Raw genomic sequence first — 13,969 nt, forward strand, 5'->3', positions numbered from 1 at the left:
GGCACGCCCGGCGCCCAGCTGATCAGCTGCTGGGCTCCGGCGGCGGCTCCCCCGACCCCCCCGGGCGAGACCATTGTGTGACTCCTCTGGAGGGGTGCGCGAGGCGGGGAGGGGGCGGAGCGGCCATTGTCCGGTCAGCGCAGCCTCCGGGGGAGGGGAGGGTGTTACGGAGCGAGCGGGGCCGCGGCTTTCACAGCGGCCGCTGCTACGCCGGAGCCGGCGGGGGGGCCTGAGGTCCTTCCCAGCGCCGCCGCACGGGACATCGCTGTGGCTGGGAGCGGCGGTGGGAGCTGCCGAGGGCGCCGGGTCTTCCCTCCTCCCCGCCCCGCGGTCCTCGGTTCACCCGCACGCCCCACCTCCTCAGCTCCCCTCCCTCTTACTCTCCGCGCCTCCTCCCCGGCCTCCCCCCACCCCCACCCCCCATCTCCGCAGGCCGAGTGGTGCGGCCCGCCTCCAGCTGACCGGCCTGGAATCCCGGCTCGGAGCCCCGGACTCGCGCCCGCCCGCTCCCTTCCCCTCCCCCCGCCCCGAGCCCCCCGACGCCGCCGCCGCCGCCTCCTTCGAGCGGGGCCCAGGCCCAGCCGCTGCCACCGCTGCCGCCGCCGAGCTCCGCCGCCGCCGCCGCCGCCGAGCACCATGGGAGACGCCGGGAGCGAGCGCAGCAAAGCGCCCAGTCTGCCGCCTCGCTGTCCCTGCGGCTTCTGGGGGTGAGTGCCCTGCCGGGTGGGGGCGGGGGCCGGGGCGCGGGCCCCGGGGCTGCCAGGGCAGGCCTCGGGGCTCGGGGAGGCCGGAACCCTCGGGCTGGGCCCGGGCCGGGCCTGCGGGGAGGGGCTCCAGGTTGGGGGGACCGGGGGGTGGCGGTGGGCCGAGAAGGCCCTGCCTGGGGTGCGCTGCCACCCTCGGGGACTCGCCTGCCGGAGGCTCGGGCCGAAAGGGGCCGCCCGGGCCACGGGTGAGGGGGGCAGGGCCGCGGGAAGGGTGAGGGGGCGGCGTTGGCACCTCCGGCTGGAGCTGGGGGTGCCCCCTTCCCTCGGCTTTTGGAGGCCGTTCTTTCCTCCCCTCCTTGGTCTTCAGTTGGTGCCCCCAGGAACCGGGAGGGTATTTCCTCTGACTTTTTCACCTCCCCTCCTCCCTGTCCCCCAGAGACTTGCATCATCACTTCCTAAATTATATCCTAGTCCCATTTGCTTTTAGGAAGCTGTTCACACGTCACCCATTTTTAAAAGTTGAGCCCAGAACCCAGGCTTGGGTAAAGTTATAAGACTCTTGAGGTCTCTCACCTTTATTTAAAACACGTTTCAGAAGGTCTGTAAGATTTCCTTGTCAAAAAAAAAAAAAAAAAACAACAAACCCATCTCAAGTCAGCTTGACTTAGGAACGTGAGAGCCTGTATGCTTAATTGGCTCAAATTCTCTTCTTCTCCCATTTCTTTTTTTAATGATAAAAATATTCACCTTGGCCAGCCTATATTATTACTTGGCCATCCTGTGTTAGAGTGAAAATGTATCAGGTGGGAAGTCAACTTTACCGCCTATAATTACAGTTTAAGTTCTCCTTGTTACACTTAGAGTTTTTAAGGATTGCCACCCCTTTTACCGACAGGTGCTTCCATTATAACTCATGACTCTAGTCTATTGGAAAGAAACTGGAGACGTTGAAAGCCAACTTTTGTGATTTAGCTTTTTTATTTTCCAAAGATTCAGTATATTCTGAGGTGCATAGAGGCAGTAAGGAAATGATTATTTCTTGTGAGAGCATTTTGGAAAGATGTATTGAAGATGTATCTTTACTGTCTTTCAGATCCTAGGGATGATTGAGGTAGAAATTAAGGCTATGATTTTTGGGAGTGCAGAGATAAATTAGAAAGTGGATCTTAATGTAGATTACTGTGGAGTTTGTAATATTCAAAGGTTATGACCAAAAAAAAAAAAAAATCGATTCTCATTTCCTCATCTTTCTGCCTTTTCTTCACAGAAATTTCCTGCTGAAAGGATATTAGTGAAAAATAAGTTATGGTATTACCAGAAGTTCTGAAGATGTGAAAATATCTTAGGTTTTGTAGTCTCCCTGTCTTTTTGATTTGAAAATAATAATGGTGTTGTCTGCTAAGTACTTTCATAGGCTATCTGATTCCCACAAAAATCTTAAGTGGCAACCATTCTCTATAGGTGGGGAAACTGAGGCTTTATTTCCAGATGGAAAGCTTCCCTTTGCATTCAGGGATTTCAGGGTGGAGCTGGTGAGCTCTTTAGAGTGCTTAGTACCATCACGTTTATGACATCAGTCTGCTGCCCTGGAAAAAGCTGGTGTCACAAGCCTCAGATTGTAGCTCATAAGAAGACATGTGGCTCAAAGAAAATAGCTGCCAGTGGCAGCTAATGCCCAGGATGTATCAGAGGTCTATTTCCTGGCAACATGTTTGTGTCATTGGGACCATTATTATAAGTGGAACCCTTAATAAAAGATCTGTGTCAGGACTTAGAAACCAAGCAAAATTCTGAGTAATGCAAGGCGAGTTTGGTGGTAGAAAGGAATAGTTAGTTATGCTCATAGCAGACTTGACCGAGAAGCAACCAGAGCTGCTTTTTTGGTACCTTCATTATGATACTTTTTATGAACTACAATTTGCCTAATAGGAATTTGTTATTTGTTGTTTAGTCATTAAGTAGTGTCCAACTCTTTTGCAACCCCATAGACTGTATGTAGTCTTCCAGGCTCCTCTGTCCATGGGATTTCCCAGGCAAGAATGCTGGAGTAGGTTGCCATTTCCTTTTCCAGGGGATCTTCCTGACCCAGGAATCAAACCCTAGTTTCCTGCTTTGGCAGACGGATTCTTTGTTACTGAACCACCAAGGAAGACCTAACAGGAGTTGGAAAAAAACTAATATTTTTATGATGAAAGGTGTTCTTTTTAATGTATAATGCTTTAACCTTCCTAAACGCATCTGTAGTTTGTACTTTATACGAAAGTATAAGGAAATTGCTGCCTAGATTCCATTATATCATGACTGACTTTGGACATGTTTCCCTTATTTATGGGCTACATTCATATTAAGTTATATTCATTAAGTAAACTTAGAATGTATTTAGCAAATATTTGCATGACTCTGGTACAGTAGACAAGAGGGGCACTGGCACTGTTCTCTGGGAGCAGGGGGCATAGAATAGTGAAACATTAGTTACAATGAGTGTATTCGGCTTGGTGTAGGGTGTATTAGACTCATTGGAAAAGACCCTGATGGTGGGAAAGATGAAGGCAGGAGGAGATGGACGACAGAGGATGAGATGGTTGGATGGCATCACTGACTCAATGGACATGGGTTTGAGCAAGCTTTGGGAGTTGGTGATGGACAGGGTAGCCTGGCATGCTGCAGTCGATAGGGTTGCAGAGTCAGACAGACTGAGTGACTGAACTGAGGGTGTATTGGAAGGGGCCCCTACTACAGTTGGAGAAGAGATAGAGGAAGCTAGCCTGGAGGGTGTTGCCCAGCCTAGGCCTGTAGGAAGATTAAGAGAGAATGGAAATAGAAAAGTGATTTCTCTTAGGTAGAGGGGATAGCATGGGTGAAGGACTGAATGTTAGGGCGCTACACATTTGAGCAGCTGAAAGTTCATTGCAGAGGATTGGTAGATTGTGAAGATGGCTCAGCTGGACGTGCGGCTGACGTGATGAGAGCAGTTAGTGACATAGGGCCCCATAGGTGATGCTTTAGGCTTTGGATTTTTGTCCTGAGTGCACTGGGGAGCTGTCGAAGAACTTCGAGTGGGTTGTGAGGTGGCTTTCTTTAATGTGAAGATGATTGGATGATCTTCAGAGTTGCTTGGGTATGTGGGTATGATTGTGTTTGTATGTTTGTGGCATGTTGCCAAGTCCAGAGGTACAGAAGACTTGGGAGGTGTGTCTGTGAGCCAGGGAGAATGGAGAGATGCCACTGGGGAGGTATCTTGGCTTTTCCCTTCATGAAGATGAAGGTGAGTGTGTTCTGTAAAAACTTTAGTCAGCATTGCACTCCTTGGAAGCCACAGGTCTGTAAAGTCAGCTAGCCAGGGCCCACACCCAGCCCTTTGCAGAGGAGCCTGTTAGAATGTTCTAGCACTAGCTGACTAAAGGCAGTTCCTTTAGTTGCTTTTCTGTCCAGTGACTTAGGCTGTAGGATTTGCTGCCCAGCATTATCCACTCAGGACACTAGTCAGTTGGGGTTGGTTGAAATAGCCGAGCTTTCAGGTGGGTCTTGTGGTAATGCAGTTAGAAAGGAGAATGCCAGGAGGAGCAGCAGTGCAAATATGTTAGTGCTTAGAACACATACTGTTTCTAGTTTTGTATTGTGAAATTGTGTGGAGGTAATTAAGTTACTGTGTTATAGAGAGACCAGTGGGAAGCTTTGCTACCTTGCAAATTGTTGAAGATTTACCTCTTTATAAAATTTGGAAGATGTTTGTGTCGCTCATAAATGTTTTCAGAGTTAATGACCATAAACAGTTTTTTCCCTTAAAATTTTTAGTGAAATACAAGCGTGAGCATTTTCTTGACTTATTTTAGGCATTCAGTAATCATGCAGAAATCAGGCTAGTTTGTGATTGTCAAATCTTAAATGAAATAGTCAATTGGTGCATTTTCTTTAGTTGAAATACAGATATATGTAAAAGCACTTTTAAATTATATAGGTATAAGTAGTATTTGTTGAAACAGTGTGCTGAGGAATATAGAGTCTTCACAAATATTTTCAAAAGTTGTTCAAAGAGTAGGCCTAGAATATTATATAAAAAAAAAGATAGGAAGAAAAGAAGAATATACTGAGTATATTATAGGTTAATAGAAAGGATAATTAATTAGGATGGGGAAAGGTGGACTTTTTTTTTTCTAATTCTACTTATTAAGTATAAATACCTAATTAAAACTATTGATATTCTGCCTTTACAATTGGAGACAGTCTCAATCACAGTGTTATTTAATGGGAACTTTGAGAAGTATGATTTTTTTGGTAAAGAAATTTAAAGTATGGTAGATATAAATGTTCAGTCAGATATTTAGGGAATAATGGAGTGTTTTAGATACGGGATTTATTAGGTAAAATTCTCATTGTTTTGATAAAAAGACATTCATGATTTGTTTTCTAATGAATCAGGTCATAAAAGAAATATTACATGGGTACATTTTCTTTAGGAAAATAGATTTTATTACTGTTTCATGTTTGTGATCTATTCTGTTGAGAAGCATTTTGCTTACCAACTAGATCTGCTAAATAATGATGAATTTTAAATGAAGATGGGATTAGAGTAGTCTTACAAAATAAATTCTGTTCCTGAGTTGGTTACTAGTAGAAAGTTGATTCAGCCAAGACACTGACTAGTTAGATTAAACAGAGGTTGTTTATTTTTATTGTTTCTTTTATTGTCTCTGAGACCAGGCTTTGGGAATTGGTATAGAACTCTGTTTCTGTCTCTCTGTGAGTTATGTGGCAAGCATGCTTGGCTCCTGGCAGAGTGTGGCCCTCTCGTTCACATTCATTTTTGATTTTTCAGTTTGTCTTCAACATGTTGCCACGCTTCACCCAGCTTAACCTGGGCTTTTAAATTCCATGTGAACACAGCATGATTCAGTAGTTAATCAGTAGAATGTTCATTCCAGTGATGTCACTAATTATCCATTTGATTAGAAAACCCCTCCTTAAACATTCTCTTAAACACAAAGCTGCTCATTTGTGCAGTTTTATTTTAAATTTTTTTAGGGCTTCTCTGGTGTCTCAGTGGTAGAGAAGCTGCCTGCCATTGCAGGAGATGCGTGTTGGATCTGTGGGTCAGGAAGATCCCCTGGAGAAGGAAATGGCAACCCACTCCAGTATTCTTGCCTGGGAAGTCTCATAGACCTGGTGGGCTACAGTTCGTGGGGTTACAAAAGAGTTAGACATGACTTAACGACTAAGAAACAACAGACTTTTTTAAACAAGATTTTATGTTTTTAGGGCAGTTCTAGGTTCAGAGCAAAACTGAGAGTAAGGTGCAGAGATTTCCCATTGTTCCATCCAAGCACAGCCTCCCTTGTTATCAGCATCTCCACCACAGTGGTGTGTTTATAACAGTGATGAATCTACTTCAACAAGTCTTTATCACCAAAGTCCATGGTGTATACTACATTCACTCTTGGTGGTGTACGGTTTATGGGTTTGGATGACTGTATAGTGACATGTGTCTATTATAGTGTATAGAGTAGTTTTCACTACTGTAAAGATCCTCTGTGCTCTATCTGTTCATTGCTCCCCCCTCCCATCCCCTGTCGACCACTCATCTTTTCACTCTCTCTGTAATTTTGCCTTTTACAGAATGTAGTATAGTTGGAATCATGCAGTAGGTAGCCTTTTCAGGTTGGCTTCTTTCACTTAAAAAATATGCATTCAGGTTCTTCATGTCTTTTTGTGGCTTGATAGCTCTTTTTTTTTCTAAAGCACTTAAAAGGTTTGATTGTCTGGAGGTATCAGTTTATCCATTCACCTACTGAAGGACATCTTGGTTGCTTTTAAGTGTTGACAATTACAGAAATAGCTGCTATCAGTGTCCATGTGCAGGTTTTTGTGGACATCAGTTTTCAGCTCCTTTGGGTAAATGTCAAGGAGGCACGCAGTTTTACTTTGCATCTTGTGAATTTTGTGTGCATCTGAAGATGCAAAATGATTTAAATGAAGTATTCGTGTGTGTGCGCGCTGACATGTGCTCACTTACGTCTGACTGTTTGTGATGCGTGGACTGTAGTCCACCAGGCAGCTCTCTTCATAGGATTTTCCTGGATAATCCTGAATACTGGACTAGGTTGCCATTTCCTCCTCTAGGGGATCTTCCCAACCCAGGGATTGAACCTTTGTCTCTTGCGTTTCCAACATTGGCAAGCAGATTCTTTACCACTGCACCACTTCGGAAGCCCATTCACTGTCAGTATGTTTATCTATCTCTTTGCCCATTTTCCTGATGGCATGTAGGGTATCCAGAAAATATAAAATTTGCCCTTTGATGTGATGGAACACAGGGAGATAATTTTTTTTTTTTTTAATGAAAACATGGTCTTTGTTTACATTGTTTTGAGTCAATGGCTTTTTAGGGTTAGATCCAGTTAACAATATAGGACATAATGCTTTTTTGGTATAATCCTTTTCTCCTCCCCATTCACTTTTCCCTTTCCTATTCACTACTCTCATCGTGGCCACCGCCCCCCCCCCCCCCCCGCAAAAAAAGGCAAACCCAGTTTTTTGTCTGGTGAAAAGTTTTGACAAAATCTCTTTCATAGTCCTTAATTGGGTATTAAAGTTAACATTGCTTTCATAAATTTACCAGAAACTAGAAAAATCAGAGGGCTAAGAATTGTTTGAATATATACAGTTCTTAAAAAAAACCAAGTGTATTAAATATTTATTGAGGGCAGAGTATGAAGAGGGTGAGAGCTAATATTTTTTGAATTTACTAGGTCGTGAGGAGGTTGTGTCTGTGCAAACTGATGCAAAATTTTGAACTACCACAATAATTATAGATCAAGATTGAAGCTAAACATTTTTTTTCTTTTTGAAGAAAGGTTAAGTTCAGTATCTCAACAAACCCACATGTAGGAAGTTGGCCAGTCACAACTCAAAACTTTTATTAACATAATTTTAATGAGACACTTAAATTGTTCAGATTCAGCTTTGTTGTGGGACTTTGTGCCAGAGTGGTTTGCAAAAGAAAGCCTTCATTCCACCTGGGTGGATGACTGATATCATTCTGTTCTGCTAGGGGGTTTGAGAAACAGGCTGATCCTGCTTTGGGCTGGGTCCCTAGGTAACAAAATGATGTTGTTGAATGAGATAATAAGGAAGAAATTTTCTGTGTGTGTTAAATGCAGAAGGGAAGTTAAAGAGCTTCATTTGAAGTTTTTAATAATCAGAATCTAAGACTGTATTCTAGATGTGTGTCCAGTATGGTAGCCACTAGCTACATATAGCTATTAAAATTCATATTAATTAAAATTAAATAAAAATTCAATTTTCAGTTACACTAGCTGTATTTTAAGTAATATTTTTCAGTAGCTGGTGGGTACCCCGTTGGGGAACACATATGTAGAACACTCTATCCTCCTGAAAAGTTCTGTTGGATAATGTTCTTCTAGAATGTTGGCGTGAGAGGCAGCCAGGATTTTCAAGCCTGTTTTCTTTTTTTCTAATTATGAAACTAGAACTTTATTAAGATAAAGTTGACTTTCAAGTGTATTGACTTGTGAGTTCTTTAGATCCGTGCTTTCATATTCTAAAGATGTGAGGCTTGTTTAATTTAGCTCTTTTTCTTTTTCCAGCTCTAACATATTTCTAAAGGGAGAAGCACTGCTATTGTTCATTCAGATTAGCAGAGGAAGTGCTCCTTTGGTCATTGTTGGGAATTAAAATTTCAGTATAAGTTAGTCTGTAATTTGAACTTTTTTTTTCATGTTAGCTTTTGGGTCAGTCATCTTTGCCCCTTTCTTACCTTTATTAAACTGGCAACCTCAGAGGCCTATGCAGGGAGATGTTGGACTAATAGAGAATCTTTTTTTTTTTTCTCTTTAATGGGAATTTTTGAAGGTATGCACTTTGGACTGTGACTTTTGTAGATTCACAAATGTGAATCTCATATGATAGCTTTTGATATGTGATCAGAGATAAATGCGTTCGATTTTCTGATAAATTCAAGTCTCTATATTCAGAGGAAGGTGGAGTGTGTCTTGGATTATCGAGCAGCATTGGGCAAACCCACACTGATCTGTGACGCAGCGGACTGAGGAAATGGCACAAGATGAATGAAAATGTCATGTCATTCCTTGAGGCCCGGGGCAGAGCTGCAGAGAGTGCTGGACATCTGAGATTATGGCTGCAGCTGTTCACTAGAGGAAGGAAGAATGCGGTAGGAAGAAGATGTAGTACTAGCTAACTGCATCTGTTCATTCTAGTGTACCAAGTGTCCTGTATCAGAGGACAGGTGCAGTTTTGTATTAGGGCAGAAGAATGTTCTGGGAAAGATCACGGACCGCAGCTGTGACCAGTCTGGTGTGGGGAGAAGGGAAGCAGGGGCAGACCACGCCGCAGAACCTCGGCAGTGGGCAGGCTCTGCTTAGCCTCACTGCTGCCTCGTTGAAGTCCTGGTAAAGAGTGAGGTTGGTGGTGTTGCCCTTGGGACTTCTGGGGGGGATACCTTTTCTGATTTCTTGCTGCTTAAGTGGACTGATGTGGAGTAAGTTATTCATGTCTTCTCTGTCTCTTGGACTCACATACACCGGTAAGTTGAAGTGCGTTTATATAAATAATCACACTCTTTAGCCACACTTCTGGAAAAAGTATTTTAACCATTCAAAAGTATTGTAGATACTCTTCCTGCAGTCAAGTTCTTGGGCCAGACGTGTGGTTTTCTTACATGTTTGTGCTGGTAACATTCCTGAACACTGTGAGAAGGTTCCTCTAGATTAATGGATACCTAATGAGAAGAATGGGGCAGGAATTTGGAGACTATGGATTGGGTGGGGGCTTTGCATATCATTTAAATGGCAACCCACTCTAGTACTCTCACTTGGAAAATCCCATGGACAGAGGAGCCTGGTAAGCTACGGTCCATGAGGTCGCAAAGAATTGGACATGACTGAGCGACTTCACTTTCACTTTCCATACTTTCACAGTCTCTGCCTATTTCAGGTCATTGTTTTTCAATTTCAACCCTTTCTAGAATATCTGATATAGATAGATGTGCTGGCAACGTTCTCCTGAAATTTTCTCAGCATAATGAATGAGGCAAAATAGATTGAATAATATCAGATCAGATCAGTCGCTCAGTCGTGTCCGACTCTTTGCGACCCCATGAATCTCAGCACGCCAGGCCTCCCTGTCCATCACCAACTCCCGGAGTTCACTCAGACTCAGCGTCCATCGAGTTGGTGATGCCATCCAGCCGTCTCATCCTCTGTCGTCCCCTTTTCCTCCTGCCCCCAGTCTCTCCCAGCATAGAGTCTTTTCCAGTGAGTCAACTCTTCGCATGAGGTAGCCAAAGTACTGGAGTTTCAGCTTTAGCATCATTCCTTCCAAAAGAACACCCAGGGCTGATCTCCTTTAGAATGGACTGGTTGGATAATATAATCATTCTTAACTGTGCAGGTGTGTATTAACCTGCAAGAAATAATAAACTGGAGGTGGGAGAAAGTGTGGTGTATTTCAGTGTATGTTTTTAGATTTCTGATTTTTTTGGTGTCTGTCCTAGCAATGGATGGACTGTATTCCTTTTCTTCAGATGTCATTGAAATCCAGAAAACCAGGTTTTTCAAGTCATTGTGTTTGCATATAAAACTTTGCATGTTATACAAAATCTTCACAGTGTATGGTCCTATACATTTTTATCTAGTTTGCCTTTCCTGTTTAGTATAACACAAAACCTCTAAAAATAAAGGTGTGTTTTTGCATGTTGATCCACACAAATCCTCGCTTAGAGGACCTTTCGGTTTATTCCTTTGTTGATTAGGGGGGACATAGTCATGTAATCTCTGAGGCCTGTATTCCCTGTCTCTGTATAGATCACTGTTGATTAGCTTTTCCTGTTGTCCATGTCACTCCTCCTCCCACCCCGCAGTACTGTAGCACTTTCAAGATGTATTTAAACTGTGCATTTTATTTGTAAAGCTAGTCTTTGTCTTTGCTAAATGTGGGACAGGATCTAATGGAACAGTTGCTCTAACTTAAAGTGATAAAGATACAGTCTTGAATAAAAGTGTGGAGTGTTACATGGTTTACTCTAAGAGTCTCTTTGGGGGTTTGCAATCTGAATAATATCAGTATGTATTGATTTAGAAAATGATAGCCACAAAATCTTTTCTGTGGAAGTTTGTCCTTAAAGGCTGTATTTTTTTTCTCTTTGGTTTTAAACTGTGTGGTGACTAGATATTTATGATTCCATAGTTGAACGTCCCCTAGGTTTACCTGAATAGTTTTCATTGTAGATAAATTACTTACATTGAATGTGTTTTTGGTTGGAGTTAGGGACAGGAAGAATGGACTGTTCTGGTTTTGTATTTAACTTTGGGATGCAGAAAACTCACTGGACAGACCTGTATCAGACACCTGATTTGGAGGTGAGTTGGAAGGACACCCAAAGTGGTCAAGGGAGAGACTGGCTTGCAAGGGGGAGGAGAGTGGGGAAACGAGTTAATCAGGAATGAAGATACTTTGTGGTCACCAACTGTTAGTCAAAATATGAGGCGACCACATTTGTAAGGTGTTGAGAAACTAATGTGAACAGGTGGTGTGGGTGAGATTAAAGAAAACATTCTGTTTTTTCTTGAAGTGTAGGGTGTGAGTCCCTAGGGGTCTTACAGGAAAGTGCTAAAGATCATAGGATGAGAGCTGTAGTGCAGATTCCAAACTGCAGTTAGTGGAAGTGGCAGCCGCCTTCAGCAGGACTGGTGTTCCATCTGTTAGAACCCCATCTTCTGCGGAGCCTCACAGTACCTTCTCAAAGGCGAGTACTTCATGCTGTCTCTGCCGTAGGTGTCTCTCTTCGAGAGTCTGCTTTCTTTCATTATTGGTGTTGCCACAACCAAGTTCATTCCTTGGAGGTATTTTTCCTCCAAGTCTGATGAGGAGAGTTCGATGTTTTGCTCATTTACTGCTTTATTTGCTGTTCTTGGGGGAAGAAAATCACAGCCCTTCTGTTTTAAAAGATTTTTCAAGAATACACATGGGGGAAATTACATTAAATTTTAAAGAATTGTAGTGTTGGTTGAGGGATAAGACATTTTTTATTTGCTAAGAGGCCAATGAAGGGCCCCTCTCTCATCCAGCCTGATTGTTGTTTTGTCGCTAAGCTGTGTCTGACTTTTGCTATCCCGCGGACTGTAGCCCGCCAGGCTCCTCAGTCCATGGGATTTCCCAGGCAAGAATACTGGAGTGTGTTGCCATTTCCTTCTCCAGGGGATGTTCCTGTCCCAGGGATCAAACCAGTTGTCTCCTGCGCTGGCAGGCGATGTTTCACTGCTGAGCCACTGGGGAGCCTTCATCCAACCTGGGCCCTTCCAGAATGCCTCCAGAGATGAAGGGCATGCTGATCTCTTATCTTCAGAAACCGTCTGAGCTCAGTGCTGGGTATGGCTTTGAAATCAAAGACCTGGTTTGAAAACTTGAGTTTATAACTTTCTGCTTGATTTTGGGTGGTTTCCCTCTTTGCCTCATTTTGTTTAAAAAAGAATATCCCATAGTTGCTTTGACGTTTAGTGAACTAATTCTTGTCAAGCCCTTTGGCACAGTGCCCGACCAGGGTAGTTACATTTATTAAGGGCTAACTTCTCAGCCTTGAATGAAGGAGCATTGGTGGCAGATTAATAGGTGCAGAACTGTCTTGCTTCAGCTGGCAGTTTGCATTTATGGTAATCTCCAGACCAGTTCCACATCGTTAGTTGATGAGGTTTCTGACTGGACTTAAGCTGGTTTGGCCGTTTTCCAGAGCCTTGTTCAGCAAGCATTGCTAAGTACTCTATTGTGTGTCTTCAGCTCTGCTAGGCAAGTTATGCCCTGTTCTGGCTTCTGCCCTAAGAAAGCTCACAGTGTGGAAGGGGTTCCAGACAGTAAATGAGCAAAACACCCTGCAGAAGGTGCTGTGGAGATGATCACAGAACTCTGAGAACACTGACAGGGCATCTGTCCAAGCCTGGGAGCGGGGCATGGCCGGGAGGGCTTCTCTGAGGAGGTGGCGCTTCAGCTGGCAGTAAAAGATGAGCAGGGGTTAACCACAGGGAGAGGTGAGGAAGGGCTGTCTAGGCAGGGGGAACAGCTTATGCAAAGACAGGGAGGAGTGAGAACGCATACTGAATTCAGAGAATTGCTGATTCAATTCAGGATGTTAGCTGCATTTATGGAGGAAGGCAAGATGAAGCTGAGGGGATGAACAGGGGCCAGTCAGGAACCTACTTGATTGTTGGGCTGTTGAATTTCGATTTTATCCTGGAAGCTGTTGGTATCATTTAAGGATTTTAAGTATGGATGGCAGATGATATTTATGTTTCAGAAAGTTTACCCTGACCACAGTGTGGAGGAGAATTGGAGGGTATAAGCATAGAAGCAGAATCTAGTTAGAGCACTTAAACCTTTTTGGGCTGTGGATCTCTTTGGCAATCTGGTGACGCCTGCAGACCCCTTTTTGGGATAATGCATAAAGTAAAACGTGACGATCACAAAGGAAACCAGTTAGATCTAAGTGCACTTCCACCTGTGGACTGTAGAGTCTGTGAACCCTAGATAAAGGAACTCTGAGTGAATGCTCCAGTAGGAGAGCTGCGAATGAATGTAGGCTAAAAACAGGGCATTTGGGCTGTGATAACAAAATGCCATAGACTGGGTGGCTTGTAAACAACAGAAGTTTATTTCTTGCAGTCCTGGAAGCTGGAAGTTCAAGACCACAGCATGGGTGGATTTGGTGTCTGATGAGAGCCAGCTTCCTCATTTTTGGTGTCTTCTCATTATAACCTTCCGTGGTGGAAGGGATGAGGGACTTCTCTCCAGCTGCTTTTAAAAGGGTATTGACCCATGATCTAAGCAGAGCCCTCATGATCTAGTTGTTTCCCAAAGGCCTCATCTCTGAACACCATCACACTGGGCATTTGGGATTCAACATGTGAATGCTGGGGAGGCACAAGCATTTCACTCCATAGCACTGGGGCAGTGAAGACTGAAGAGGAGGGCTTGAGGGTAAGAGCAGAGACAGATAGGTTGGGGGATGGGGTAGGGGGGGACATGGAAAGGAAAAGAGAGGCAGCAAGACTTCTGACGTGGGCCGTTGGGTAAAAGATGGTCAGTCACATATAGTGGGTGTAGAAGTTCTGCCTACACACTGGTTAACTTTTGAAAGGTCCTTTGTGAATCCATTTATTTTTAAGTCCAATGTGAAATTGTAGAAGCAACCTCTAATGCAGCTCTCAGTTGTGTGTGAAGTCTGGTTTGATAGAAGA

The 13,969-nt window shown here is 43.9% G+C and overlaps 1 protein-coding gene across 3 annotated transcripts in view; it reads left to right on the plus strand.

Annotated features, from left to right (window-relative positions):
* Positions 1-459: 459 nt before the first annotated feature.
* ZFAND3 (zinc finger AN1-type containing 3) overlaps positions 460-13,969 on the plus strand; it is a 314,815-nt gene continuing 301,305 nt past the window's right edge. Inside the window, exons 1-2 of one of the 3 annotated variants that reach the window (XM_060403164.1) lie at positions 563-707; positions 11,940-12,110. In XM_060403164.1, coding sequence (XP_060259147.1) covers positions 12,046-12,110 — 65 coding nt within the window. In that variant the 5' untranslated portion in view covers positions 563-707; positions 11,940-12,045. Of the gene's footprint in view, positions 708-11,939; positions 12,111-13,969 lie in introns of all 3 variants that reach the window. The other 2 variants (XM_015102524.4, XM_060403165.1) reach the window with 2 other exon arrangements.

This window comes from Ovis aries, chromosome 20 (genome assembly GCF_016772045.2).
Source record: "Ovis aries strain OAR_USU_Benz2616 breed Rambouillet chromosome 20, ARS-UI_Ramb_v3.0, whole genome shotgun sequence".
Taxonomy (NCBI): Eukaryota; Metazoa; Chordata; class Mammalia; order Artiodactyla; family Bovidae; genus Ovis; species Ovis aries.